Source organism: Phyllostomus discolor, chromosome 10, assembly GCF_004126475.2.
Source record: "Phyllostomus discolor isolate MPI-MPIP mPhyDis1 chromosome 10, mPhyDis1.pri.v3, whole genome shotgun sequence".
In the NCBI taxonomy this organism is placed as follows: Eukaryota; Metazoa; Chordata; class Mammalia; order Chiroptera; family Phyllostomidae; genus Phyllostomus; species Phyllostomus discolor.
The window spans coordinates 82,539,598-82,566,626 of NC_040912.2; the positions used below are offsets into that span (position 1 = coordinate 82,539,598).

The 27,029-nt window shown below is 52.2% G+C and overlaps 1 protein-coding gene across 2 annotated transcripts in view; it reads right to left on the reverse strand.

Moving 5' to 3' along the window:
• The window catches only part of CREB3L2 (cAMP responsive element binding protein 3 like 2), a 110,631-nt gene that overhangs the window by 12,665 nt on the left and 70,937 nt on the right, over window positions 1-27,029 (reverse strand). For both annotated transcript variants that reach the window (XM_028526165.2, XM_036010943.1), the window contains exons 3-8: window positions 19,962-20,137; window positions 18,366-18,453; window positions 13,470-13,654; window positions 11,243-11,389; window positions 10,310-10,368; window positions 8,666-8,734 (exon numbers count right to left, since the gene is read on the reverse strand). In XM_028526165.2, the coding sequence (XP_028381966.1) occupies window positions 8,666-8,734; window positions 10,310-10,368; window positions 11,243-11,389; window positions 13,470-13,654; window positions 18,366-18,453; window positions 19,962-20,137 (724 nt within the window). The remainder of the gene's footprint in view (window positions 1-8,665; window positions 8,735-10,309; window positions 10,369-11,242; window positions 11,390-13,469; window positions 13,655-18,365; window positions 18,454-19,961; window positions 20,138-27,029) is intronic.

Consider the following 27,029-nt stretch of genomic DNA (forward strand, 5'->3'; position numbering starts at 1 on the left):
CTTCCCCGAGGAAAGGGGGTTGGTCCACCCATCCCAACGATCCAGCTGCACTTCTACGGTCTGCTCGACCTGAGGGAATCCATCCACATCCACGCCACGGAAACGCTCCTGTTCGCCCCGAGGAAAGAGAATCAACAGAGACTGAGTGCCCGCTGACCGATTCCCAGGAGCTTCACGGGCCGAGATCCTCGGGGCTCGTCTCAAAGACCCAGAACTGGTACGTGGAAGACCTGAGATGTCACCCAAAACCTGACTCCATACCCCCAGTACTCGTACACTAATCTATAACCTCAAAATATTAATACCGAAAATACACATTAGCTAAGTATATGTCCTGAAATCCAGTGATATTCACGTCATATCGACAAAAGCCCAACCAAGAGGTGTGTCCACCATTAGATAAGAGAAGGTCACTAGCAAGAGGGACCAACCGCCTTTGGAAGAGCCACAGCAAATAAAGCCCAGCTCAGTGGCAATGAGGTGCACACTAACAAAGTTTCGGTGATAATGATGCAAATGAAAATGATAGCAGCACACGACCATTTTGCGGTGCTTCCCTGGATAGAGCAAGGTAAAATTCGAGTGACAGGTAAAAGAATCTCAGGCACTCCACGCCCTACCTCAAGTGTCAGGAACGCAAACCTGGGCTTCCTTTACAGGAATGGAAATGAGAAGACCTGTGCCCCCGCCCCCCCGTCCCAGACCCCGGAAGAGCTGGTGCGATGGCTCTAGGATCGCTGGGTGGGTACATGTCGTTGGAACATGGGGGAGAAGCTCCCAAGGCAGAGAACCCTGAGTTTAGACCTCGGTGCTGCTGCTTTGTGCTCTCATCAGCCCCAAGTTTAGGCAGCCAGTCAAAACAAAACAAAATTTCGTTCCCTTGGCCTCGCCCCCACAACAAGAGCGAGCAGAGAACCCTTCTGGGGTGCTCTGGACATATCGAAGCACACGCCCCTTTGAAGAGAGCCTGCCATGTCTTTTCGCCCATGGCAGATGAAGCCTGGGACCTCATACTTGACGTGCTCTGAGCTGACGTGGTGCCCCCACACATCACCGGGACAGGCGCCCCAGCCAGCATGGACAGCCTGGGTGGCAGCTGTTACCCAGCCTGCATGCACGAAGGGCTAGGCAGGGAAGCGGCAGCCATCGGCTGAATGAAAGAACTATTTTAAAACTAAAGCTATAAAATCAACCAGAGGACAGACCCCAACGGGCACTCAAAGCTCCATATAAACCCCTCCTTGATCATTACATTCTACGTCATCAGTGACCACGGCTGCTTGTGGCTTAATGAAGTCTGGGGCTGCTGGGAATAAGGCCTTGATTTAGAGAAGGGCGAGCTCTTGGCACACGTTTATTTGGGCCAAGAGATTTCTCATGACTTGTTAAACCGGCGTGTCTAACGTGCAACTGGAAATGTGGATTCTGTCCCGTGGTGAGATGTAAAAATAAACCCAGTGCCTGTCCTCAGACAGTTCCTTGCAAAAGAGCAGTCGAAAGAAGCTGCCAGCCGTGCCCAAAATAAAGCATCACCCTGGATCCTGGAGGCGTATTAGGGGGGACCGGGCAAAACATTCGAACATCGTGAGAGTATGAGACACAATCTAATAACTGGGAAACACAGCCACAGACTCATGTGTTTTATTTGTATTTGGTTGAATTTTGTTTTCTTCTGTTTCCTTTATTCAGAGACAGAGAGGGAGATGGAACAGTCATAACATTATTGCACATTATACTTCGAACACTCAGGAAGCTAATTTCCCACTGGAGTCGGAAACCAGGACCCAGGGAGAAGAGTAAACTGGTGGTTCCCAAGTCCCTGCTGTGCCGGAAGTTTCCAACCAGGCCCTCTTGAAGGACATACTTTCTGTTGAGTGTTGGAACACACCTTACTCAGAACCGGAACTAGCTGCGCCGTGGAGTGGGTGTGCACATACATGGGTGTGCTCATACATGGGTGTGCACATACATGGGTGTGCACATACATGAGTGCATAGAACCCCCTCTCCAGGAAAATCGGCCTCCTACAGAGATGAAGGAACTTTCTTCACATCCTCACACAACCATCTAGAGTAGTATTTTCCAAATTCCAAATTACGCACTACTAGTGGACTGTAAAAACGATTGGGTTGTGACGGGCGTATTTTTTTTTTTAAATAAAACAGAATCCCACAGAACACAGAATATTGGGGCGCATGGCACATGGTAAGTCATCTCCGTTGTGAAGCATGTGTGTCAGTGATGTGGGGGGTGTACGTGTGCGAGTGGTGTGTCTGAGTCGCTACACCAAGGGCACAAATGATGGCAATCAGAAAAGTCTGCATGCCACTTTCTTGGCGTGGACGTGCAGGAAAGCATCCATCTGGCTCTCAAGTGGCTTCAGCAGGGTGAGCACCCACGTCTCCTGAAGCTAAATCCCACCCCAACCCCTCATCCCTCCCTTGTCTTCCTCTCGGTGTCTGCAAAGGTCTGAGGGTTAGGAGGAGGGCGTCCGGGGTTGGCCGGTGGGGAGGTAGTGGGGTACATGTCAATGATTAGGGGTTCATACATGGCATAACGATATCTAGGGAGTCTTGTAAGTTATCTCAAGGACTTTTTTTATTCGCCCTCACCCAAGGATATGTTTACTGATTTCAGAGAGAGAGGCTCAGGAGAGAGGAGAAAGAAACAATGATTGGTTGCCTCCCACCCATGCCCCAACTGGGGATCAAATCCACAACCCAGGTATGTGCCCTGACTGGGGATCGAACCCACAACCTTCTGGTGCATGGAGCAGCGCTCCAACCAACAGAGCCACCCGGCCAGGGCTCAAGGACTTCTAAATACTGAAGTGTGACATGTGCAAAACAAAATCACATTCTGAAAGTCCTCAGCTGTGAGTAAGTACTAATTTATGTACGATCTTCTACTTCAGCTTTGAGAGCTGTTCATGGGGCTCCGGCCTAAATGAAAAAGGGGGCGGGGGGCACGAACTATTTTCTTGCTCATTCTGTGTGACAGCTGCCTGACAAGAAGCTGACTCTGCAGGGACGAGGACACCTCTGACACACCCTGTTACCCACCGTCCCGGGAGCACAAAAACGAGTACCCTAGTATGTTTTCTGGGGCCGTGGAATTTCTAATTTTACCACTAAATTACACTACAACGCCTTTCTAATCTCTCGTGGGGACCTCAGTCTGGTTATCAGCAATCCTCCAGTCTGAACTATTTCCGCCTGAAAAGAAAGCTTATACTCTTCACACAACTGGAAGTTGGAGATAATGGAGAAATGAAAAATGAGTTCAGCCACGATAAAGCTCCACAGAGGAGAACCGTGGGGCGGTTCATCAGCACTCAAATGTCCCCTGCGTGGAGCAGGGAGGGTGCACGGCCGGTTGGCCAGTCAGGGACAGTCTGAAGAGGGGAGCTCTCCCAGCAGAGACCGGGACAGTGTGGGGGGCGCAGGTCACACCTTGGGCCAGAGGACACAGCTGCGTGGCTGGACACACCCATCAGGAGAGCCAGACCACGGCCGAGGCCCCAGGGGGCGTGCCCGGAAAGACCTTTCCCGGGAACTGTGCGTGGATTTTAAAGAACAGGAAACAGAGTTAGACGGAGAGGACGACAGTTAGCAGGAGGCTCGGAGAGGAAAACTGAGGAATTCTGATGACGGACGGCAGAGACTCGTGTCAGGACAAGCGCGTCCCTCGTTCCTGTGGGGTCTGGGGAGGGGGCACCAGGGAGACCCACGCACCACCCATGTCCTCGCCCAACCTACCCCGAGCCGGGCAAACTCTGCCCACAGGAGCCCGCCCCCCCAAATCCCACTGCTTCCACCTCTCCCCAAAGCTGGGTTTGAATTTAGAATTCCTGGACGCCCAGGGCTCCTTCCCCAAAAGCTGTGGCAAGGACAGAGCTGCTCCCGCCACGGCCTGCTCCTCCCTCCTCCAGCCTCTGTCTCCAGCTCCGCTCACACCAGCTGGGAGAGAGTCTTCCTTCGGTGTCTCACGTCGCTCCCTCCACGTTATACTGGGGCTGCCGCGAGAGCGAGGCCCCGACTGCTCTTTTCCATGGGACACAGCCTGGATTGTTTAGGAGGCTGGTGACCTTGCCACGTGAGGTCCTGTCTCCCGCCGAGCGAAAGGCAGGCTTGCCTACTGCTCACTCAAAGCAGTGGATCCCCGAGCTCAGGGTTCCCTGGCTGTGAGGAAACCCACCAAGAGCACAGCACCCACCCGACGCATCGTGGCACGTGGGGGCAAGGGGGAGGGATGCCCCTAGGCCGGCGCTCAGGCTGCTGCTGTGCTGTGAGCCGCAGAGCCCCTGGATTCCACCCCAAGCATCTCGAGACTTCTACAAACCAACCAGATGGGGCCCCGGGTCCCATACACAGTGGGGGACTTCAGGTGCACGCCTGCCCAGGCTCGAACCCCACACTCGGCCCTCACAGAGAGCTGTACTCAGCCACCCATCAGCATCAAGGGTGGCCCTCTGGGGTCCTGGTCCACCCTTCACAGAGCAGACTTCGTCTGGGGAGAGACCCACACAGGCCCTGGAAATGGGCCAAGTCCCTTTGGGCAGCAAATCCAGGATCCCAGGTACCAGGGTGTGGTCTGATGGGGCACGGTGACAGCTCCAGACAGACACATCCCCTGGGTCCCGCTGGCCACCCATCCCACACAGAGGGGCGTGGCTGGAGGACAGTGGAGGAGCACAGGGCCCTAGGAAACGCTGGGTGGGGAGCAGGGCTGAGGGTGGCCGCCTGCACTTCGGAAAGGCCGTGTCCTCAAAGGAGAGGGGCACAGCCGACGGGAAACCAAGGTAAGGGCCCGTTTAAACATTAAGTGCCTGAGTTCTGGTCCCCATTCCACCTCTAATGGTCGGAGGCCCTTAACCTCCCCGGGTCTCAGTGTCCCCTCAGTCAAAGGAAGAGATTAGAAGTGAAGTGAGATGATCTGTGAGATCCACTCCAAACTGAAGCTCCTGGGATTCCGCAAATCGGGGCTCCAGGAGGGGGCCTCAGAGTGAAATCAAGAATGAGCAGAGCGAGCTGAGCCACACAGACGCCGGGGCTGCTGGGCCGGGCGGTGTGAGCGCGGTGCTCCCAAGGGAGGAAGAACTTAAAGGGGAAAGACGGGACTTCGCCGGAAGGAGACCAGGGCAGGTCAGCGAGCCTGCAGCTCAGAGAGCGGGCTGAGGAGCCCAGGAAGTCCAGGGGGACCCTCCAGCCTCCACCCGCCCGGGGCCTCGCTCACGCTTTACAAGTGACACTGTGTTCCCCGGCTGAGCACAGGAAGGAGGGCCCCCTGGGACGCGCCGCCTCGCACCCCACATGTTTCCCGAGGGCACTCAATCAGCGGACGGACCGCCCGAGCCAGGGAAGCGTGAAGGTGCTTTCACGCCCGTCTCAGCTCTGCACGCAGAGGCCCCCACCTGAGGCTGCCCAAGGGTGTGAGGACTTCCTCCTGTCCTCTCCCATCCCCACCCTCTTCCAGGATCCTGAGCTCAGCCACACGGGTCTTTTCACCTAGAAACCCAAGGATGCTCCGTGGCTGCTGCTGAGGTCAGCCCCCGCAAGTCTGAGAGCCGACTCTCACCTGAGCACCCATTTCACCGGGGTGGAAAGACCCCCCGTGGGTGCAGCGCACAAACAGTAACATGTAAAGAGGTGTAATTTCTTGTTAAATCTGGTCGGTGCTGAAATACCTGCTCATCTGTCCCGCCACGTCGTGCCACCTGAAACAGTGGCACTCGGGGTGTCCCACCCCACGTTTGGTGACCCCGGCTCCTGCTCACTCGGGGCTGTCTGTCACTCCTGCCTCTGCCCAGCTCCCTCCAGGGGACGACGACACAAGAGGCGCAAGCAGAACACAAACACAGGTGTGCGCTCCGCAGGCCCCGCCCTGTCCTCAGTTCAAACACTGGGTCACGCACACGGCAGGACGTGAGGAAAGGGTCCAAAAGGCTCCCCTTCCTCCCAGACACCCCCAAACACCAGTGCCCCGTGAGTGGTTTAGGGCAGGAGACTGCCCCCGTTCACGTCACGGTCACGTGGGCTGGCGGGGTGTCAACCGAGCTCGGGTGGCGTTGGGGGCGGGGGCAGACGGAGCCGGGGACGAGGTCCAGGGGAAGGCAGGCAGGCCCGCCGTCCCTGTGGGCACCAGCAGAGGCCTGTTTTCCTTCTTGACCTCTGGAGCCAAAGCACCTTGAAAGCTGCTGGACATAGAAAGTATGCCCCTCGGAGCTCCCTGATAAGATTATCTGTGGGGAGATTACGGATTAATCCGTTGTTGGCCATTCCCACCCTCAAAAGCTCGTCTATCCGGAGAGGTCTGTGTGGAAGAGGGAGAAGAAATGCGAGGTGAGCACTCACAGGACTCTGGCAGGGGGGACGGTGGTGGCTGCCCTGACAGCACGGGACAGCAGGGACCAACTCCAGCGGGGAGGTTTTCCCCCGGGGGGGGGGGGGGGTCCTGGGAGGCTGACTGACCAGGGGAGCGCCCGCACAGGAAAGAGGACTCTAGGAGGAGGTGGTGAGATATGCTGGCCCCGAATATGCCACCTGTGCCCGGGCCTCATAGTCAAGGTCATGGTCAAACAGATATGGCCATTATCGAAGAAGATCAAAGCAACTGGTGGACACTGCTGTTCCGTGGAACCGGACGTATCAAATCTCAGAGAAACAAGGATTCTGTAGGAATGTGTGTATTGATATAAAAATACGGCCAGTGTGCTTTGCTAAATGGAAAATTTTCTTAACAAGAGAGTATGTGCAAGAGAAGTGTATATAGGTATGAAATACTCTAAATTTATAAAATGTATAAAAATTCAATAATGTCCATATATATCTGAGTAAAAAGATTCCAATTTTAAAACTGTATTTTCTGATTTTTTTCTACAATGACTGTGGGTGTGTAAGGGGTTTTTTTGTTTTTTTTTTTTAAGGTCGGCCTGGAGAAGGAAGGAGAGACCCTTCGTCACCAGCACCCACTGCTACAGGCACAGCCTGGGCTGGGCCTCTGCTGCCTCCGTGTGGCTGAGGCAAGGCATGACACCCAGAGTCCTACCACAAGACCCAACCTGGACCAAACTCCAAGGTTATCCTGAATAGATTCCTCTTCCCCTTAATACAAGCTCGTGGCCTGGACTCGTCCCACTCATTAACACCAGCCTTTTGTGGGGAAACAGTGCCAGGATGGGCTGGGAAATGCTGTCTGCTCCTGATGCTAAAGAGAGGCCACAGAGCCCGGCAGGGCGTCCGGACCCAGACTCTGGCGGGAGTGAGGGGCAGGTAAGAAAGGATGACGCCTCAGGAGACTAATGGCCAAAGGCGACCGTGACACCAGAATCTGTAATCAGTACTGGAAACGTCTTCTCCGTCTCAGGGGATCGAGGTGATGCCCCACGGAGCTGGGGGTGGTTACTTACTTCTGCTGTCTGTCTACAGGGCATTGAGGCGACGGCCCCCACCTACGTAAGTGAGTGCACGCTCCCAGAAATGCAGAGGGGACGTCGGCGGGTGCACAAGGTCCAGTAGTCCCCCCGTGGGAGTTTTAACTTACAGTGAATCAGCTTGCCATTGGAGCAACCAGCCATGGACATTTGATAATGTTATTCTCCAATGGCAGGCAAGTAGAGTTCACCTGATCTTTCAGCACTGGCAACAAGGCTAGAAAGCATTTAGGCTAAGCCTTGAAATGATGGAACATCTTGCTCTGCTTGAATTGTCAGATCTATAGCAACTAAGGGCAACAGGATCCCCCTGACGAACCCCCTTACTCTCAAAGCACAGGTAAGTACCACACATGACACCCAAACACACGCATTCTGTCTGAAACTCCCCAACTGCCTGCTTCTGAACCCCGGACCTGAACCCCTTTCTCCTGCTTACGACCCAGGAATGAAGCTCCATGCGGTCCCCCTGCGTGGTGGCCCCAGAGTCGGACTGTCCGCATTCAGATGCAGCTCTGGCATGACTGTGGGGCCACGAGCAAACCACCCAGCCTCTCTGAGTCTCGGCTGCCTCCTGGGGGTGATGGTAACAGGGCCGCCACGTGGGGCTGCTGGGAGGTTAAATGAACGAATATCTACAAAGTGCTGAGAACAGTGCCTGGCACAGGGAGTCTGAGAGAAACTCATGAACTCATTCTGTCCTTGAGTTACATTTCAAAATGGGTTTGAAATGTAATTAGATAATTAATTTTTAAAAAACAGTAATTAAAAAACAAACTCAATTTTCTCGTTTTTTCCTCTGCACTAATAAAGGCCCTTTCTTACTAAAATAGGGTGACAGTGGAATGGCCAGAGCCTCCTGGTTCACTGCTGATGTCTCGTGTCCTTCTTAGGAGAATCCAGCTTATTGACTTTATTCTCCTCCGAGCCTCTCCTTAACCCCCTCTGGTCAGAGCCCTCGTCAGAATCAGCATCTTCATCATTGCCACGTGTTTCAGGAAAAGCAAAGAACATGTGTGTGCATGGTGTGTGTTTGTGTGTGGTCACATGTGTGCATGCATGTATGTATTGTGTGTATATGTCTCTGTGCGGAGGGTTACAGCTTTCCTGGCACAACTATACTTTCAACGTGATCCCCTCCACTTTCCTTCCGGCTCCGGCCCTGGATCGGCCTGCCCCCTGCTGGTGTCTCCTTGAGGCAGTTCAACCAGCCCCTGATTCAGCAACACTTACCTGTTGGTGTTCTCCAGCACCTCCACCTTCTTCCGAAGCTCCAGGTTCTCCGTGGAACAGGACTCCACCCTACGCAGGGGAGAGGAAGAAGCAAATTTGTTCTATTAGTAAAGCAATGCTAAACGAGACGCTGGGGTGGAGATATTTGGGGATCAGAGAAAGCCGGGGAACCAGCTACTCCAGGAAGGAGGGGGAAAGGGCCGGGCCAGCCAGAGCTGGGAGGAAGAGGGCAGAGACAGGAGGAGAAAAAGAGAAAGAGCTGGGTGACAAGGGCCTCAGTAACAGAAAAGGACCGGGTGGTGCAGAACGTGAACTTCCCTGAGGGTGTTCCAACCTTGTTTCCTCTGACCTGTTCCCCACAGCTCTGGCTCTCGGGGCCCATCACCCGCCTCCCTGTGAGTCTCAGGTCTGGGTGGAGTCGCTGTGCTCTGCGGGAACATCTAACAGGAAGCCAAGGGGCTCGGGGCAAGGCAAGAGGGGAGGAGGAGAATGCGTGCCCCAAAGATGCAAAAAGGAGATTTTCATAGAAACCGCCTCGCCCTGGATGCCTACAGGAAATGGCAGACCAGGGCGGGACTACTTAAGACAAGCAGACTTCCAACAGAGACTTCAAGAGCCAGCCAGGATCCACGGACCGCTCCTTTCTCCAGATACACAGGAAGGCTCATTTCTGATCCAGGGCCTCGTTCCCATCCAAAAATGGTATTCTGTTGTCGGCTAGAGAACTATTTTCCAGGGCCAGTGCAAAATTGGGTTTAATTCCTATTTCTCTAACAGCCCTTCTGATACTCATTCCAGGCTTTTCAGAAGAGCAAAAAGTGCCTTCAGACGGTTTTGTGGAAAGTCTCTGGCCTGTGGCATGAATTCCAGTGGGCAGAAAATAACCAGTCCCACGGCTGCCTCCTGGAGGGGTGAGGGGTGTGGCCGAGTGAAACGGATCAGCTCTGCTCCTTTCTGCCCAGAAGGGGGCGCCCGTCCCCTGCGGAGTTCCGGGGGGCGTTCTTGTTAATATTTGCACGTGTCTGAAAGGAAGCCTTCAAGGACTGGGGATCTTTGGTTGGAAACGGAGGTGGTCCAGACGACTGTGAAGACTGAGTGCCTGGCTGGCACCATTATGCTAAGTGAAGTAAGTCAGACAGGAAAAGGGAAGGACCATAGGATGTCACTCAGATGCAGGATATAACACGGAAAGCAGCGCATGAACGCACAAGACAAACAAACAACCCAAAGCTCGTGGACACAGACAACAGTATGGTGGACACCAGACGGAAAGTGGGGGAGGGGACAGTAGCGGGTCAAGGGGTCAAATGTGTGGTCATGGGCGAAGATTGGAGTTTGGGCGGTGGACACACAATGCAATAAATACACAGATGATGTATTATAGTATTGCACACTTGAAACTTATATAATCTTATGAACCAGTGTCACCCCCATGAATTTAATTTTAAACAAAGATTGTACTTTTACTCCTTGCCATTATATACGCTTCCCCTGGAACGGCCACTAGGTGGCAGGCGAGACACGGCTGACAATCCGGCGGGCTCTCAATGGCAGCCGGCCGGGACTTCCCTGCGGAGCCCCGCGCACCCCCACTTGTATGTGTGCGTTGCCCGACAGTCGCAACCCGTTCCTCGAGAGGCTTACTTTTTCTCCAAGCTGTCCATGTACTCTTTCTTCTTTCTCCTGCTTTCCTGGGCGGAGATCTGAGACAAGCGGAAAGGGAAAAGGGTCAAGTCCCAGTTACACCAGAAAGCCAGCCCCGTGCTCACCGCAGAGAGGAGCCTTGGGCACCGTGATCACGCAGGCCCCGCTCCCTTCTGAGACCACCGCCCACTGGTTTAACGCAGGACAATTATCTGCGGAAACGTTATGTAAAAACCCCAATCCAAAAAATAGAAGATTAAGCAATCACCCATGAGGACTTCTATTTATTTATTCATAAATTACAGACAGACTGGGGGGAAATGAGGAAGACCGGCAGTTAGAAACCAGTCCTGGAGACGTCAGGTACAGCCTGGGGCACACAGTCAATCACACAGTAATAACCATGTACGGCGCCAGGTGGGTACGGAAATAGCGGGGGGGATCACTTTGTGAAGTATATGATTGTCTAACTACTACGCTGCACACCTGAAACTAAAACAAAATAATACTGAATGTCAACTGTCATTGAAAAAAATTTAAATAAAAAGAAGTAAATTACGGACACGCCCCACTGAAGGGAAATATCGTGTACATCACAGAACACGGCTGTGACGGCTTCGAAGGCTGAGAGCCTTTTCAATGATATCAGTGAAAGTTCTAATGTCTTCCTCCCACCCCGAGCGTGACTCATCCTGAGCACCAAGGATGCGCACGCCCACAGGGGAGCTCACTGACCCGGGGGTGGATGCAGGGGCTGGAGGAGGTCGGGGCCAGGGATGACTGTGTCCCCCGCCCCCGCTCCTGGCCCAGGGCAAGGGAAGGGCTGGGTCTCAGAGGGGTGGGTGTTGGCCAGCAGGAAGGGAGGGAAGGCTCCAGGGCTTGCTCCTGCTCCTGGTCTTTGCTCACAGAAGCAGCCGGCCTGGAAGGGCTCACCTTATTCTTGATTTTCCTCCGGATTTTCTTCAGCGCCTTCTCCTCTGACTTTGTCAGGGGCAGTTTGGTGGGGATGGGGTAGCCCTCAGCGATCAGGGTCCTCTTCTCCTCCTCCGTCAGCACCAGTGGACCTGAGCCCTGCAGTTTCTGTGCAAGCCAAGGAGCAGAAGGGGGTCAGGGAAGGACAGCTGGGCACGCCGAGGCCACCGCTCCTGAGGGACGAGGAGACTCTGTCACACTGTCCCACACGACAGCTAGGGGAAAGGCTGCCCCGTCTGCTCTTGCTGAGAAACAGACACTTGGAAGCAGAAACGGAGAAGACGCTCTCCTGTGAGTGTCATCACCCACGGATCACAATTCACGGGAAAGGCAAAGGAACCTCCCCACCACCTCCCAGAATGTGCCCCACTAGCTGCGACGTCACAAGTAAAGGACACAATTCACTGCTCACAGCCCTGGAGGTTTCCTGGCCTCGGCATGGTGAGGGGGGAGCTTCCGTGTGGGACAGGGTGTTGCTGTCTCCTGAAAACGCAGTTGTGTGAGGTGTTCTCGGCTCACTAGGGGCTGCTGCTTGTCCTCCCCTCTCGGCTAAGGGGCCCAGATTGTCCGCCCTCAGGGGAGATGAGGACTGCCGCTCGTCTCATCGAACCCGAGACAGAAGGGCGTATTTATAGGGACTCAAACACACTATATCTGCAGCATTTGCTTGGTGCTAAATGCCATGGAGGGCTCAGAACCAACCCTGTCTCCCGGCAGCTTCCGATCAAGACTGAGACTGAGCTGATGCCCACGAAAGGAGGAGAGCAACAAAATGCCTAGCTGGAATATTAACTCGAGGTGCATAAAAATTTGGAGGAATAATACTTATCTAAGTTTGTGCAAAACGGGAAGGCTCAGAGTAGGAACTGGGCCTCCTGGGGGAAGGGAGGTGATTCATACGAGAAGGGGGAGGCATTCCAAGCAAAGGGAAGTACTCTGAAAAGTACAGCTGCTCCTCTGCCTCGAGGGGGCGCTGTTGAAGCTGCGGAGGGTCCCGGCTAAGGCAGAGCGGAGTTACCAGGGCCTGGCCTCCCAGGGTAATCAGCCAACAGCCAGGCTGCTGAGAAGGTACGACGTTGGGGAACTTCCCCCGTGAACGTGTGTAGCATGGACAACCCGGGCAGACACGCAGGGACAGGGGATGAAAGTGGGGGCTCGTCTCCAGAGGGGCAGAGTTAAGAGTCGAGCAGGTAGAGGGAGAGTGGAAAGAGGTCATTCCTTTGTCCTTGGTCACAAACTTTCAAATGTTCAAAATCATGTGGACAGATAATTCCCAGAGAATTTTTAAATATCTGATTTGACTCAAATTTCTCCACATGATACACATTTGATGAACTGAGTGTAATTGTTAAGATTCAATAGGAATCGATTAATTCCTCAGTACAGTAAGGAGTTAATGATCAACCCTATTTTCATTTGGAGGACGGCGCTGTTATACACGTTAAGGATGAATGGTGGCTCGTGACCTCTGACTTGTCACTGGGTTCAAAGTCCCACCACAGGGGAGAAAACGGCTAAACTACACTTTTGAGCCTTAGACATCAAAGCGTTGAATCCCTGAGAGATGTTTAAGTTCACCAAAGACTGCTTCCTTAAAAATGAAGCTCTTCCTATTGTAGATCACAGGGACCACCTACGTGGATGGTGAATGCACGTGATATGATTCGGAGGGGACATCAGACATTTCTATTCCTTGTGCCATCGCCACGTAAGAGAGACACACGAGTAAAACAGGAGGTGTGCGCAGAAAGAGACGTGTGTCACCAGGTGAGAGGGCAAGCCACTCTGAAGAGTGTTCCTTAAGATGACCGCCCTGCTTTCACCCTAAAACGTCCTTACAAGAAGAATAAACAGCCTGGCTGGCGTAGCTCAGTGGATGGAGCGCAGGCTGCGAACCAAAGTGTCCCAGGTTCGATTCCCAGTCAGGGCACATGCCTGGGTTGCAGGCCATAACCCCCAGCAACCGCACATTGATGTTTCTCTCTCTCTCTCTCTCTCTCTCTCTCTCTCTCTCTCTCTCTCTCTCTCTCTCTCTCTCCCTCCCTTCCCTCTCTAAAAATAAATAAAAATAAAATCTTAAAAAACAAAAGAATATTAACCAAGTGGCCGTGAAGGGCAGCCACTCCGGGTGAAGGTTGGGGCGACAGAACGGGACGGGTTTGCATCCAGAGACCCAACCCAGGCTTACATGAGGCGCCGTGAGCAGCGGGGAGCTGGAGAGGGTGGAGGGGGCCCGAGGCACGGCCCTGGCGGGGCCGTGGGTCTGCGGCAGGCCGAAGGGGTGCAGGCGCGGGCTGGGGCTCAGGCTGCCCTCCGAGTCACTGCTGTGGCTGCTGGGCGGGGTGGGCGGCAGGTGCAGGTGGTCCACGGAGGCTGGGGGACAGAAGGCAGGTTTCCTCAGTCAGAGAGCAAGGAAGCGGGGTCTGGACACAAAGTATACATCCGTACGGCAGACCCCAGAACCCCGAATGCCGGATGACTGAACCAAACCATGAGGGAGGGACCTCCACGAGCCGATACAAGATGTATTGTTAACAGGAAGGAAACACCAGCATGCGGAACAGTGGACAAAGCAGTCCTCCTTCCATGTGGAACAGGAGGAAAAGAGAACACGGAGTTATATTTGTTTGTGCCTCCATAAAGAAACACAGGTAACTCGGTAAGAAACCAATCAAATGATGACCTTAGGGCGGACAGAGAAAGTGCTGGCAAACCTCTCACTGTACTCACTCCGTACCATTTCTAGAGTTGGACTTGTAAACCTTGTGAAACCAATGTATCGTGATCTTAAACAAAAGAACCCAACCACCTGGGAGCCCCGGAGGGTTTGAGAGAAGCTCATTTGTTTCTGGAGGTGGGAAGTGCGAGGCAGGGCCCGCAGGCGAGAGGCCGGGCATTCCGCATTCAGAAGGTACTAGATCCATCTGCAGAGAGACAGTGCGCACTGGCAGATCAGCGGGGTGGGGGGTGGGCTCTCTCCTGCAAAGCCCTTCTCCCGACCTGAGCCTTCAGGAAGGCTCACAACACTGTCCAGGCTGGGCCAGGAGCCTCGGTGAGTATCAACCGCATGTGTCCAGGGCAGCCAGGATGGGACTCAAGAGAGAATCCACCCTGAGTTCACTGTGAACCAAAGGGTTGCCGGTTCGATTCCCAGTCAGGGCACATGCCTGGGTTGCAGGTTCCATCCCCAGTTGGGGATGTGCAAGAGGCAACCACACATTGATGTTTCTCTCCCTCTCTCTAAAAATAAATAAGTAAAATATAGAAAAAATAAAATTAAAGTGTTAAAAAAATAATAACAAAAGCTCTGGGCTCTCACTCCTTTTCCGAATGGTGGATCTTTCCGCTCTGCTGAGACACCTTGAGAGCCTGCCTTTGTAACCAAGCCCAGGGGCGGGACCTTGGTAGGCCTCTCACCTCCCAGCCCCCCAGGGGCCTCTGCAGCTCGGGGCAGCGGAGCAGCTCGGAACTGGGCATAGCGCCTGGCTGCCTCCCACGCCCGGGCTTGATGGGCCAGGCGATCGCCAGGGGCTGGGAGTGAAATGCCGGCTGTGCACCACGGCCGGCACGCTGGGCAGCAGGGGCACGCAGCAGGCCTGACCAGCCCGCTGACCGAACGTCACCCCACAGGATGGTCTGGCCACCCAGTCCTGGCTGGGCAGGTCGCGGAGGGTCTTCACCCCCCGGGCCCACAGCGTCCTTAGCCAAGGCCAGTCTTTGGCTCCCTCTACTCCGACACAGCTAGGACACCACACCTTTGGGAGGTTAGAGTAACCTCCTCGTCCTGTGCCTCCCAGGCACGGCCGCCCACACCGGAGCAGCAGACCACAGGGCCCCTCACTGTCCCCCTGTCCCCGCACCCCATCTGTGTGGAGCTACCCTGCAACCGCCCATGAAAAAAGCACGTCTCTCCGTTTTGCCTTTTATCCGGCCCCAGGGACGCCCCCACTTTGCTTTCTCCTGCCCCTAGACCCGCCACCCGTGGATTTCATGGACCCCCCCCCCCCTTTGGTGTCCTCCTCCGACTCAAATGCACACAGGCTGCACACTGCCGTGCTCTGGAGCGTTTGCTCCGTCTGCGGAGGTTTTGCTGCCTGGCGACTGTCGTCCGTTGGGCTCAGAGTAAACTCACACGCACTCTGTACAGGTCTGGACACTGGTTAGGTCAGTGGGCCGTGGTGAGGCAGCGTCTGCTCGTCGTCAGACGGAGGAGGCCCGGCGCACTATTGCTGGAAAGGCCTTTTTGAGGCACGGCTACTCGCCTAAGAGTCAAACGGCCCCTCCCCGAGCTGCCTCTGCAGGTAAGCAGCAGCAGCTAGGCAGCTCCTGCTCCTGCTGAGACACCTGAACACCTGAGGGATGGTGAGAGGTCGTGCCCCTCAGCCGCCCCCTTCCAAACAACCACGGGGTCCCATTTCCATTCGCAGCACACCCGGGTTTTTCTCTCATTCTGACCCTCTTTTTTCTTTTTCTAACATGCTAATTTTTGCCAGATGCTTCCCTTTTTCTCTGCCGAGGTCTTGCCAAAGAGCTCCCTGGGCCTTTTAGCGTCTACGGGCACTCTTAGAGCTCAAGAATATTCTACAACAAGGCTATACACCTCTAATGCCCACACCCCGCCAACAGCTGCAGGCAGTGAAGGAGGGCTGGCATGCGCTGTACATACGTTCTCACCTAGAGAGCAGGAGTCCCGTGTGTGTGTGTGTGTGTGTGTGTGTGTGTGTTAACCAACTGCCGTGAGCCCCCATGGCGCTTCATGGTGTTAAAGGACTTAAACAAGAAGGCCATTAGACCGAAGTGCCCCTAATGTCGCGGCGGCCTGCACATGCAAACCAAAATCTAAGCCTATCAACGTGCCAAGGTCACCAAACTGACACCCAAGGACACCAATCCCAGGCAGCCAAGCAGGCTTGAGGCCTCGGCTGACAATAATTCCCCGACTTTGCCCCTGCCCCTTCCCCCCAAGCCTCTCCCCGGAGCGCTGGTGAGTGGAGCACTCCTGACCACTTCCGGCCAGGTACTGCCCATTTCCCATTGATTTTTGCTCAAGTAAACTCAAAATGTATACTGTGCCTCAGTTTTTCTTTCCACAATGGTAAACAAACAACATTCAGGAGAAAACTAACCTATTAGAGATCCCTGCCATCTCCCATGGGAGGCTGTGACATTCTGAGAACCAGCCAAGGGTTCCTGGAGCTTCCCTGTCCCTTTCCCTTGTCACAGCCCAAATCATCCTAACTCGTTCCCCTTTCGGAGCGGAGGGTGCCCCTCCCCCCCAAAACCACAGAAACGACAGGAAAACTGAAGCAAACTGGAACCTCCACTTTTTTCCCACCTAGTTTGTGGAGTTACTGACTTGGCCACCGGTGCCTCCTCCGTCTCAGATTTCTAAACATCGTTTGAAATGCGTTCTCAGGTTGCTGAGAGGGCTGGGACAACAAGAAGCTGGAGGCCCTCAAGGGTATTGGGTTTCCTGACCTCAGTGTGTCGAGGACAATGAGGAAAGGCTGCTACTCACTCTGGAGACATCTCTCCTCCCGTGACCCCAGATGCCCGAGCCACTGTGGGATCCGCTAGCGCAGTTACACCACTTTCGGAGGCACATTGCAACATCAACAAAATGAACACCATGCGTTGGATACCAACAACAATTGTCATAAAAACGAAAAAAAAACTACTTTACGGCAGTATCTGAATCTGAGAGGCCCGAGTGTGTATCACTCAGTGCAAAGAAACACTGTCTCGATATGGAGTCTAGTCAGTATTATTCATTTTTAAAATGCAATCCTTTCTCTCATTTGCTGATAATAAAGGCAAATGCCAACCCTGATTAAATGGCCTCAATCAAAAGGATAGGTACAAAATAAGTAGCAGGAGGCTAAGAATAGCACAGGAAATTCGGTAGTCAGGAATTTATATGTGTGACCCATGGACATGCACTCAGGGGGAGGGGGAATGTGGGTGGGAGGGGGAGTGCAGGGTGGAGGGGAATAAAGGGGGGAAATGGGACCACTGCAATAGCATAATCAATAAAATATATTTTAAAAAAACAAAACAGAAATTATTCTATGGAAAGAATTTTTGCACATCATTAAATGCTAATTGAAAACTGACCTAGCAAAAAAAGAAAAAGAAAAGAAACAAATGGTCTCGACCAAATCCTAAATCGGTTTCTGGTGGAATGGAGGCAGACCGCGTGTCTGTGAGCACTGCTCACGTACAATTAAGCACGTCCCACCACGTGGTGCATGTGGTGCACCAGCATGCACCACAGCACGCGTACCTCTCCCACAGCAAATGCACGTACGAATTTCCTCATTGTTGACCACACTAGTGAGCTATCCCCGTACCAGTAAAAAGGCAGGTCGAGGCCTGGCTGCAGGCTCGCCTGGGGGATCTCAACAAACAAGGCAGGGGGACCCTCGCTAGATTCTGCCACGCAGGGGTCAGGACTCCCAACTGCGGGCTTCCTACGAGAACAACAGGGAGAAGTCGGAAAGAAACTGACATACAGGCAGAAAAAAGTGAAACTCTGACAACTTCAAGTATGACCCTGAGTTCTAACTAAGTGACAGGAGGCCCATGGGGTGCACGGACGTTGTAGACCATAAGCAGGCCCCTTGCCACTGCTGTCATCCCAAATCAACTGCTAAAGACAGTGAACTGATCCAGCAGATACACTGGGAGTTCACATCCCAGAGGGCTTAAGCGAGAGCTGCTGAAATGGGTGGCCGCAGGTGTCTGCCCCTTCTCTCTGCGGGGCGTCACCCTGCGCCGCAGGGAGCTGGGTTATTCTCATCCAAGTCACAGCAGTCTAGAAAGGTTCTGGAGAATCACTCTGGCTAGGAGCAGAAGCAGTGTAACAGATTCCACTGGACAGTAAGCCTGTACCTACACCGGGAGATAATAGGTAGCTTTCAAAAATCTGTATTTAGAATCAAGGCTTTTAAGAACGGAGCTAGTCCCTGAAGCGAGCTAAGTCTTGGGGAGAAACGGGCCCCCAGCGCTTTCTCCCACATCCCCTTTCTCCGCAGACCTGCAGGGGCCCCAGGGGACCCGAAGGGACACGGGGGAGGAGACAGACCTTCTTTAGGAGAGAAGTTGAGGAACTGATCCACTTCATGAGGCTCCAGCTTAATCTTAGGGATGATTGTCTGGCACGAGGAGTCAACCTAGAGGGAGAAGTTCAAACACGGTTTGTAAAAGCCAGGAGCAACCCCGACGGAACACCCTGGGGGACTCCCTGTCGTCTGTGTCAGCCTCGCGAGGGGCGGCCCTGCTCCTCCGGCACCAGCGGAGACGCGGCTGAGCCCAGGTGGCTTCGACCCGGAGAGGGTTTAGCCGGAACCTCCCTCTGGCTGCCAAACCTGGCACTACAGCTGATGGAGCCCTCACCACCCCCAAATTAGAAGCCCGGGGCTCCCTCACTCGTCTGCTTTCTACTGTTTCTATGGTAATGGAAACGCACTGTATCACAAAATAGTCTGAGAAAGTTGTAAGGAGCCCACGCCAGTTTGTGCTGAGTCGGCACTGGTGAACCACACCCCCTGCGTTCTCTCCCGGCTCCCGGGTGGCAGACGACATCCACCCCTGAAGCGCTCGGTGGGGACAGGAGGAGAGGTATCTGGTCCAAGCACAGGGAGCAAGAGCAAGGCCATGACCCTGACCTTTGTAGTCACGCACTAAAAATCAGCTGAACTAAAACGGGTGCTGCCAGGGGCCGGTCCAGTGAACAGACTCGGGCAGCCAGGGAGGGAGGCGCTCTCATGGGCGGTTGCAGAAACGCTCCGCCCCGTAGCTCACCTTCTCAGTAATACTACGTAAGGAACAAGCCCTGGAAATGAGCGTGCGGCCAGTGGAGCGTGCTCTGCTGCTCTGTGCTACCTCATCCTGAGCAGGCACACAACCACACTTGCTCAGAGGGGACCTGACCTAAAGGTGGAGTCGTCGTTTATCCCCGGAGACTGGACGTGAAGGGGAGCAAGGACAGGCTGCACCCTGTGTTGGAAGGCGCAGGCTCTGGTCCACCCCAGACACTGGCCACGCCCCAGACACTGGCCACGCCCCAGGCACTGGCCACACCCCAGACACTGGCCACGCCCCAGAGAGCAGGCAAAACCCTACTTGCTGCCAGTGTGGAATCAAGCCAGGAAAAAAAAAAACCCAATTTCTTATGCTTTCCCTGGGCAGCATGATCAGAATGGGTAGGTGGGAGTCCCCGGAACTGGGTCACTGCAGCTCAGCACTGCGAGGCGGGAAGGGAGAACACGCACAGAAACTGGCGCCCCCCACAGCTGCGCCCTGCAAGCCACGGACTGCACCGTCAGCTCCGCCAGGCCCTCTCCGCTGACTGAAAATCAGTCCTGTGCGAAATCCTTCTCCTGCTTTTTTTAAAACTACGATTATGTATGTTTTTTAAATTATTTTGTAATGGTGATCATAGAAAAAAAATGCAATCACAGTTGCTACCAACTTTTCTGGGCAATGCCTTTAAAGGAAATTCTATCATCGGTGCTGACAGCAGACCGACATATCCTTCATACACGTGTACATGCATGCATAGTTGTCTATCCTTAAACATACACAGCCCCTAGCTCCAAACTGACTAAACGCCTCGTTAGGGAGTAGGAATCTAAGTCTTTGGATCTAGTCGGTTTACACGGAAGACAGTGGAGTATACCCCAGCGTTCATTTCCAGAGGAGGTTCCTCCTTTTCGAAAGGGGTGGAGATGGCTGTGATGGTCAGAGTGACAGAGGGGACCAGTCCCGGGGCCGACTCCTCCGTGAGCGGCTCCGTCTTGATGGTAGCTGAAGGGAAGTCTGCAGACAGGTACCATTTCTCGCCCTCCGATTCGTCTGTGGGAGGAAGACAAGCACACGTGTGGGCTGGCTCAGGGCCGCAGGCGTAAGACGGACAAAGGACCTCTGATCTTTCTCCTCAAAAAAAAAAAAAAAAAGGCCCCAACAAAGAATTATTGAGAGGAGAATAAAAGGACATAAAATGAGGGAGTGAGAGAGGAGATGAATGGAAAAAGGAATGAACGGCAGAGGAAGGATCATTCTTGTATCCGCTCTGGCGTACGGACGCCTAAAGAAACTCCGCGAGGACCCATCAAAGAGAGAAACTTGGCTTCCTGTTTCCTTCCCCCAGGAATGTGGGAGAATTTCAACATGCCACACTTTATACTTTCTGGTTTTCAAACCAACTGCATGCATTGTCTATTTCTAAATGAATAAGGAAGGACATTTAAAAGTAAGGAGGAAAGAAGCACATGGCTGGCAACCAGGGTCTCAGGAGAGAGAACCGCAGACAGTGGTGAGGAGGAATCTCTACCCTTCTCCCCAAGGACAGTATTTGAGGTTTTTTTTCCCCTTCTCCCTCTCTGTCTTTTGTCTTCTTTTGTTCCCCTACAACCCCACTTACGCTTTAAACCAGCCCTAGACTTGCAGAACTTTCCCTGGCCCTCTGGGAAACCAGGGTATGTGACCACCGTCTGCCCCTTGCTGAAATGGACTGCAGACTCCTCCGGAGAAAAGGGCTGGACCTGGGTGGGGCTGGGGCTGGGTTTGCCTCCGGCTTTCATAACCGTTACAAGGCCCGGGGTCAGCGACAAAGCCACACGACAGCACAGAGAAAAGCACGGCTACCACTTAGCGCACACACTCGTCCAGGATTGCTAGACCCGTGCGTCTCTGTGTATTCCGACCTGACCCCCTCAGCACAGCCCCGGAAGAGGGGGGAGGAGGGCAGCAAAGGAAGAGACAAGATTGCAAACGGGAGCAGAACGAGAAAACCACAAGCCAGAGAGTCTCCAAAATCAGCTTTCCTCCCCTAATCCCAGTTTTACTACAGTGGGGAGAAGGCATCTCGACACTCACACCACACGCTCGGTGAGTCCTTACTGTTCAGGGGAGCCAAGTCGTTCATGTTAGGAAAGGATTTACACTGGAGAATCGGCCCCAGGTTGTCCCATGCAAATGACCCACTGCTGCCAGGGGTGGGGAAGAGCGAGCACAGAAGCTAAAAACTAGAGTTTGCCATCATGAAATGGCATTTCATAAGCAACTTCCTTGCAACCCATGAAAGAGTCAGATTCACATTCACAAAGGAAAAGGATCTGGCCCCTAAATCCAGTTTATAATTGACTTCCTTATCCCAGGCCCAGGGTATTTCCTAAAGTACAATAAATGAGGATGGGCAAGAAGGTGTTTTGCTTTTACGGCTAGTCCTATAATGCTGCCGAGTGTGGGGGCGTGATGAGGGAATTTCCATCTCTCTGGGGTGGGAAGAGCCACATCCTGGCCGAGGGGGAGGGGAAGGAGACAAAGGGCCTTTTGGTGGCCGCCAGAGGAGGGAGACCGCACTGTACTTGACACAGAGTTCTGCTGGCCGGACAGGCGCCCAGCCCGGCTCAGAGAAGCAGCTGGATGAGGACGAGTCGAACACCTTTTCCCAAAGGAGCTTAGGGACTAGAAGACTGTCACCTGCAAGAAAGAAACATTGCAGACAGGTGTGGGGAAGGGCTAAAGAGACAGAGAGGGAGCAGAGACCACGCTTTCTCCACTCAGCAATGACAAACCCATGTCTCTGCTGTCCACACCGGGCAGTGTTTATCCCTGGCAGAAGCCGGGGGAGTGAGAGAGAGTGTGATGAAATACACAGCCTCCTGAAACGCACGGCCTCCGTAGACACTGAAATGAACAGTCGGAAGACACCCCTGAGACAAAGGCCACATGCTGACTGCCAGGAAATCGAGACAAGGCCAGGTCCCCTGGCTGTGAAGCTGTAACAGTGATGCAACTTGAGTCACAAGGCAAACAAAAGAAATGGCAAAAATAAACACACAAAGGAAATGCAAAGTTACGACAGACACCATGCAGACAGATAACAGAATTGGTTCTTCCACTCCAAGCCACTCTCCTAGTGGCTTATGAACTTCCACGTTCATAAAACGTGTCAAGATAGCTTCTATTCTTAATGTTCAGTGTCCTGTGGCCCTATTTTAAAAGAAAATTTCTACATATAGAGTCATCTCTCTATCATAGATGGAGACAGACAGACAAACCGAGACCCTTGAACTATGAAAACAGCTTTTTCCCACAAAGAGAGCTGAGCGCCTTCAGGCGAGAGGCCCCAGGGAGCCGCCTCTCCGTCCCTGAGCTGTCTTGAGGACTGACAACCGGGACTGCCTTCCTGCCTCCACTCCAAAACAGCAATATAGCCCTCCGCCTTGAAAGGTACTTTTCTGAATTAGAAGTTCAAGGCCATCAGGCTCAAACACATCCTCTCACAGATGAGGAAACTGACAGGCGAGCACAGTGCAAGTTAGTGGTGGGGCCCGGATCTCCGTATACACAGCCAGCGGCCTCTCCATTAATGAACAACTAAACACGCAGATAAAGATGTGTGCACACACATGCTCACGACAGCATTATTTATCAGTGCAAAACACTGAAAATCGCCAACACAAAAGAGAGCAAGGGCAAGGATAACAAATTAGGGTGCACTTATACAATGGAATATTTATATATCTAGTGATATTATATTGCATTAATTTTTTAATAGCAAGGCAAAGAGTTATAGTCAAATATTAAGAAAAATCTGAATATTAATTTGTACTCTAGTAATGAAGAAAGTGATGGGGAAACAAAAGACTAAAAGGAAATATGCCAAAAGTGTATCTCCAGAGAATAATCTGAAACATGACTTTTTAAACAAAATTTATGCTTTTTTGTAGTGATATATCATTGTGGCTTTAGTTTGTATTTCTCAGGGCTAATGATACTAATATCTTTCCGCCCTGTCTGGTGTGGCTCAGTGGACTGAGCATGGGCCTGCGAACCAAAGGGTCACTGGTTTGATTCCCAGTCAGGGCACATGCCTGGGTTGTGGGCCAGCTCCCCAGTTGGGGGCGTGCGAGAGGCAACCACACATTGATGTTTTTCTCCCTCTCCTCTTTCTCCTTCTCTTCCCCTCTCTCTAAAAATAAATAAATAAAATCTTTCCAAAAAAAAAAAAGAAAAGAAAAGAAAACCTGTCCATGTACTTATTTGCCACCTATATATCTTCGGCAGTGAAATGTCTGCTCTTATCTTTTACCCACTTTCTAACTGGATGTTTCCTGTTGCATACTGAGTTTTTATGCATCTTAGATACGAGCCCTTTGTCTAGTCTGAATCGCCTGTCCTGGGCATACGTTGTACCTGGATGCTCTCACTCAGGCGCATGGCCTGCTTCTTCCTGCAGCACTTTATGCCTTAGGACGGTAAGTGTAACACGAGATAGAAGCCCCAGTGGCTCAAGGGGCCCGTTCAGCATCCTCCAGATCAACAAGGGTCACTGGGCACCTCAGTGTGTGTGTATGAGCCGCGTCACTGGCTCCAGTTCTTCGCTGCGCCAGCTCCCCGTCCTTTGACAGGTATTCCGCAGGGACTTCCTACTGTGGCCTGACGCCCACCCCGGGGCCTGGCCACACCACTGGCTTTGGGGATGTTCACTTCCTAACAAGGAGAGTAGAGTCTTAAAATGCATTTTCACAACTGGAGTTACACACCTGTACTTCTGCCGTTAGGTGAGAAGGGTGGGTCAGAACAATCTCTTGCTCCCAGGAGAAGGATGGCAGCCACGTAAAACAGGTAGCCTGGCTGAAGTCAGCCAACTGCCAGGTGGCTTTAGACGTGTGAGTGCATCCACCTAAAACCAGCAAAGTCCCTCAGCTGCTCCCGTCCCCACTCCCCCCCCCCCACAGCTAAATCCCCCGCCTCCAGCCAAGGCCCAGACACACAAGCTATAATAATAAATGATGGTTGTGACAGCTGATGAGATTTGCTTTATTGTGTTGCCATGCAGTAGCACAGCTGGCTGATACAATATAGGTGAATAAATACACACACAAGAAATTAAATCATTACATGAGAACCTATTACAACCAAGTAGCTACACTTTGCCTCCACAGTAATTCCTCTAAACCATCAACTGTGAACCATATCAATACATATTTGTAGACTGACACTGGGCCTACCAGTCACATTATAGAATAAATGACTTAAGAGAAGAAAGTCAGCCGGTAAGCAGCTTAGTGAGAAAGGCATTCCAGAGGTGAATGCCTTGAAATGAGAGAAAAGAGCTTTCATTCTGAACTATTGGGTGTTGGCTTGTACTCTGTCCCTCAGTGGAAATAAATAGCAAATTAGCGAAAACAAATGACAAATGTAACCTATGAGGTAGGAGGTTAACAAAGGATAGATTGAGAGGGAATGAGAAGAACATGTATTATAATTTTCCACCTGACCTGAATTTCGTATTTTTATTTGACTGGCAAAAAAAAATTCAGTAGGGCCACCAAAGCTTAGAACGGGAATTACCTTTAGAAGTTGGTGTTATTGGCTAAACTACAAAAGCAAGTGTCAAACCCTGGCTGGTGTGGCTCAGTGGATTGAGCGTGGGCGTGTGAACCAAAGGGTCACAGGTTCAATTCCCAGTCAGGGCACATGCCTGGGTCATAGGCCAGGTCTCCAGTAGGGGGCGTGCAAGACGCAACCACACATTGATGTTTCTCTCCTTCTCTTTCTCCCTCCCTTCCCCTCTCTCTAAAAATAAATACACAAAATCTTTTTTAAAAAGGAAGTAACAGCACACACTGTACACCTTCTAATTTCTAAAGCTTCAGTCTTGGATATTGAGTTAAAAGTTTTTCCCTTACACTGTATTTACACGCCCTTTGACTTTCATTGCAGAAGAAAAACATCACCCAATAAGGTCAGCAGTGCAGGCCGCGGGGAGTAAGAAGAGCCACTGCTATGTCATCTGATTTTATTTAAACAGCTTCCTGTCAAAGGCCAGGCTCGGCTGGCACATTTTCCCGGCATTGCCGCTTCGCTATCAGCAAGAAAATAAAAACAAGCCACTGCCCGTCTCGTGGTGATGAGCAAGTCCTTCACATCCGAGGACAAACCGGAGTGGCTGTGAGCAATGGGGCTGGAGGCCGAGAGTAAGACGGCGGGTGCACAGAGGAGCTAAAGAAGATGTGAATGTAAGCCAGCGTAGAGGCAAAACCCTCAAAATGCAGACCCCCAATCATTTCCATATGCTCTGCAGAAATAACTGCACTGAATAGATACTGATTCCTGGGAAGGGGGGAAGAGAAGATTAAACTCTAAATTAGGAGTACATATCTTTATATATGTTATACTACATAAATGCATGTTATATATGTGCGTATATGTGTATATATACATGTGTACACATATAATGCATGTGTGTATTCTTAGAAAGAGAAATCGCATGGGAAAAACACCAGTTATAAGATAGACCCACTTATACATATCCACTTGCTATTTCTGTAACATGTCTAAAGTGAAAAGGAAATTTTTGTCAGTTAAATAAGTATGCCTCATCTAAATCCCTCAGCACTCGATAACTGTTTGCCCTTTAAAATTTTTCAAAGGAGGCAGCAAATCTTGGCCAGTTTTTGATGTAAAAATCTCTTCAAGAAAAAATGGCAGTGCTGGGCCCTGGAGGCGGGGAGAGGGCCAGAAGGCAGCGGAACGTGCCAGAACCACAGGACACGGAGACCCACCACACGTCTGAATGGACGTGAGAGGCCCGTCTGCCCGTGGTCCCCTCCCCTGCATGACTTAACCCTGAAGTGGCCTTCAGTCGGGAGGGGCAGGACAGGGTGATGACGATAGTCGAAATGGTAAACGTTTAACTGTGAGCATTGACTATGTGCTCAATATTGCTCCACCGGCCTTCCGTGGATCAACTCATCTCATCCTCCCAGGAACCGTGTGAGGCAGGTGCTGTGACTGCGCCCCCTTCACAGACAAGGAAGCGAGGAGATTAAATAACTCGCCCGAAGTTCCGCAGCCGGTGCACGGCAGACCTGGGGTCCACACTCCGACAAACCACAGCCTGTGCCCGTGGCCACTCCAGTGTATTGTTTTGCAAGAAGATATCAAGGATTTCATAAAGCTCTAGCCAAGAGTGATTATTCTTCAGCCCTCGGTGGTACCACTCAGTGGATGGAGCACAGGCCTGCAAACCAAAAGATTGCAGGTATAATGGTTCTCTCCTTCCCTTTCTCCTCCCCTTCCCCTTTCTCTAAAAAATAAATAAATAAACTCTTTAAAAAAAAGAGGGATTATTTTTCAATTAATGTCACCTTGAGCTCATAGCTAGCCACTACAAAAGTGCATTAAGTTCTTTCTATGCTTCCTACCTTAGTTTATGTAGATTCCTGATCTAATGCTCACGTGGTGAAAAATGCCAGCTTAAGGGCAGCCAACAACAGCTACAACGCTCGGCGTGCTCGCTCTGCCAGGCGCCACTCCACATGTCTCCCTGGATCAGACAAACGCCCCCAATCAGTCCCATTTCCCTCCCATGTCCCCTCACTGTGCTTTCCTGCTGGGTGCACAGAACCTCTTGGCCTTACACTAATCCTTCATCCTGTGGCCAGTTGGTGTATTATGTATTTAACTATGCAGCCATTTGCATAAAGGCAATAATGGTAATGTCCAATATTTAGTTAGGGCTTACAAACTGCCAGCCACTGTTCTAAATACTTACTTAATGCATATTAACTTATGTAATCCCTGCAACATCAGTAGGAGGTAAGTCCTGTATTATTATTCCCATGTTCAAGACCAGGAAAAGGGGGCGGGCTCCAGAGGGGGGCAACTTGCCCACGATCACACCATTCGTAAGAGGCAGGGCCCAGATTCAAGGGCAGGTGACCTGACCCTG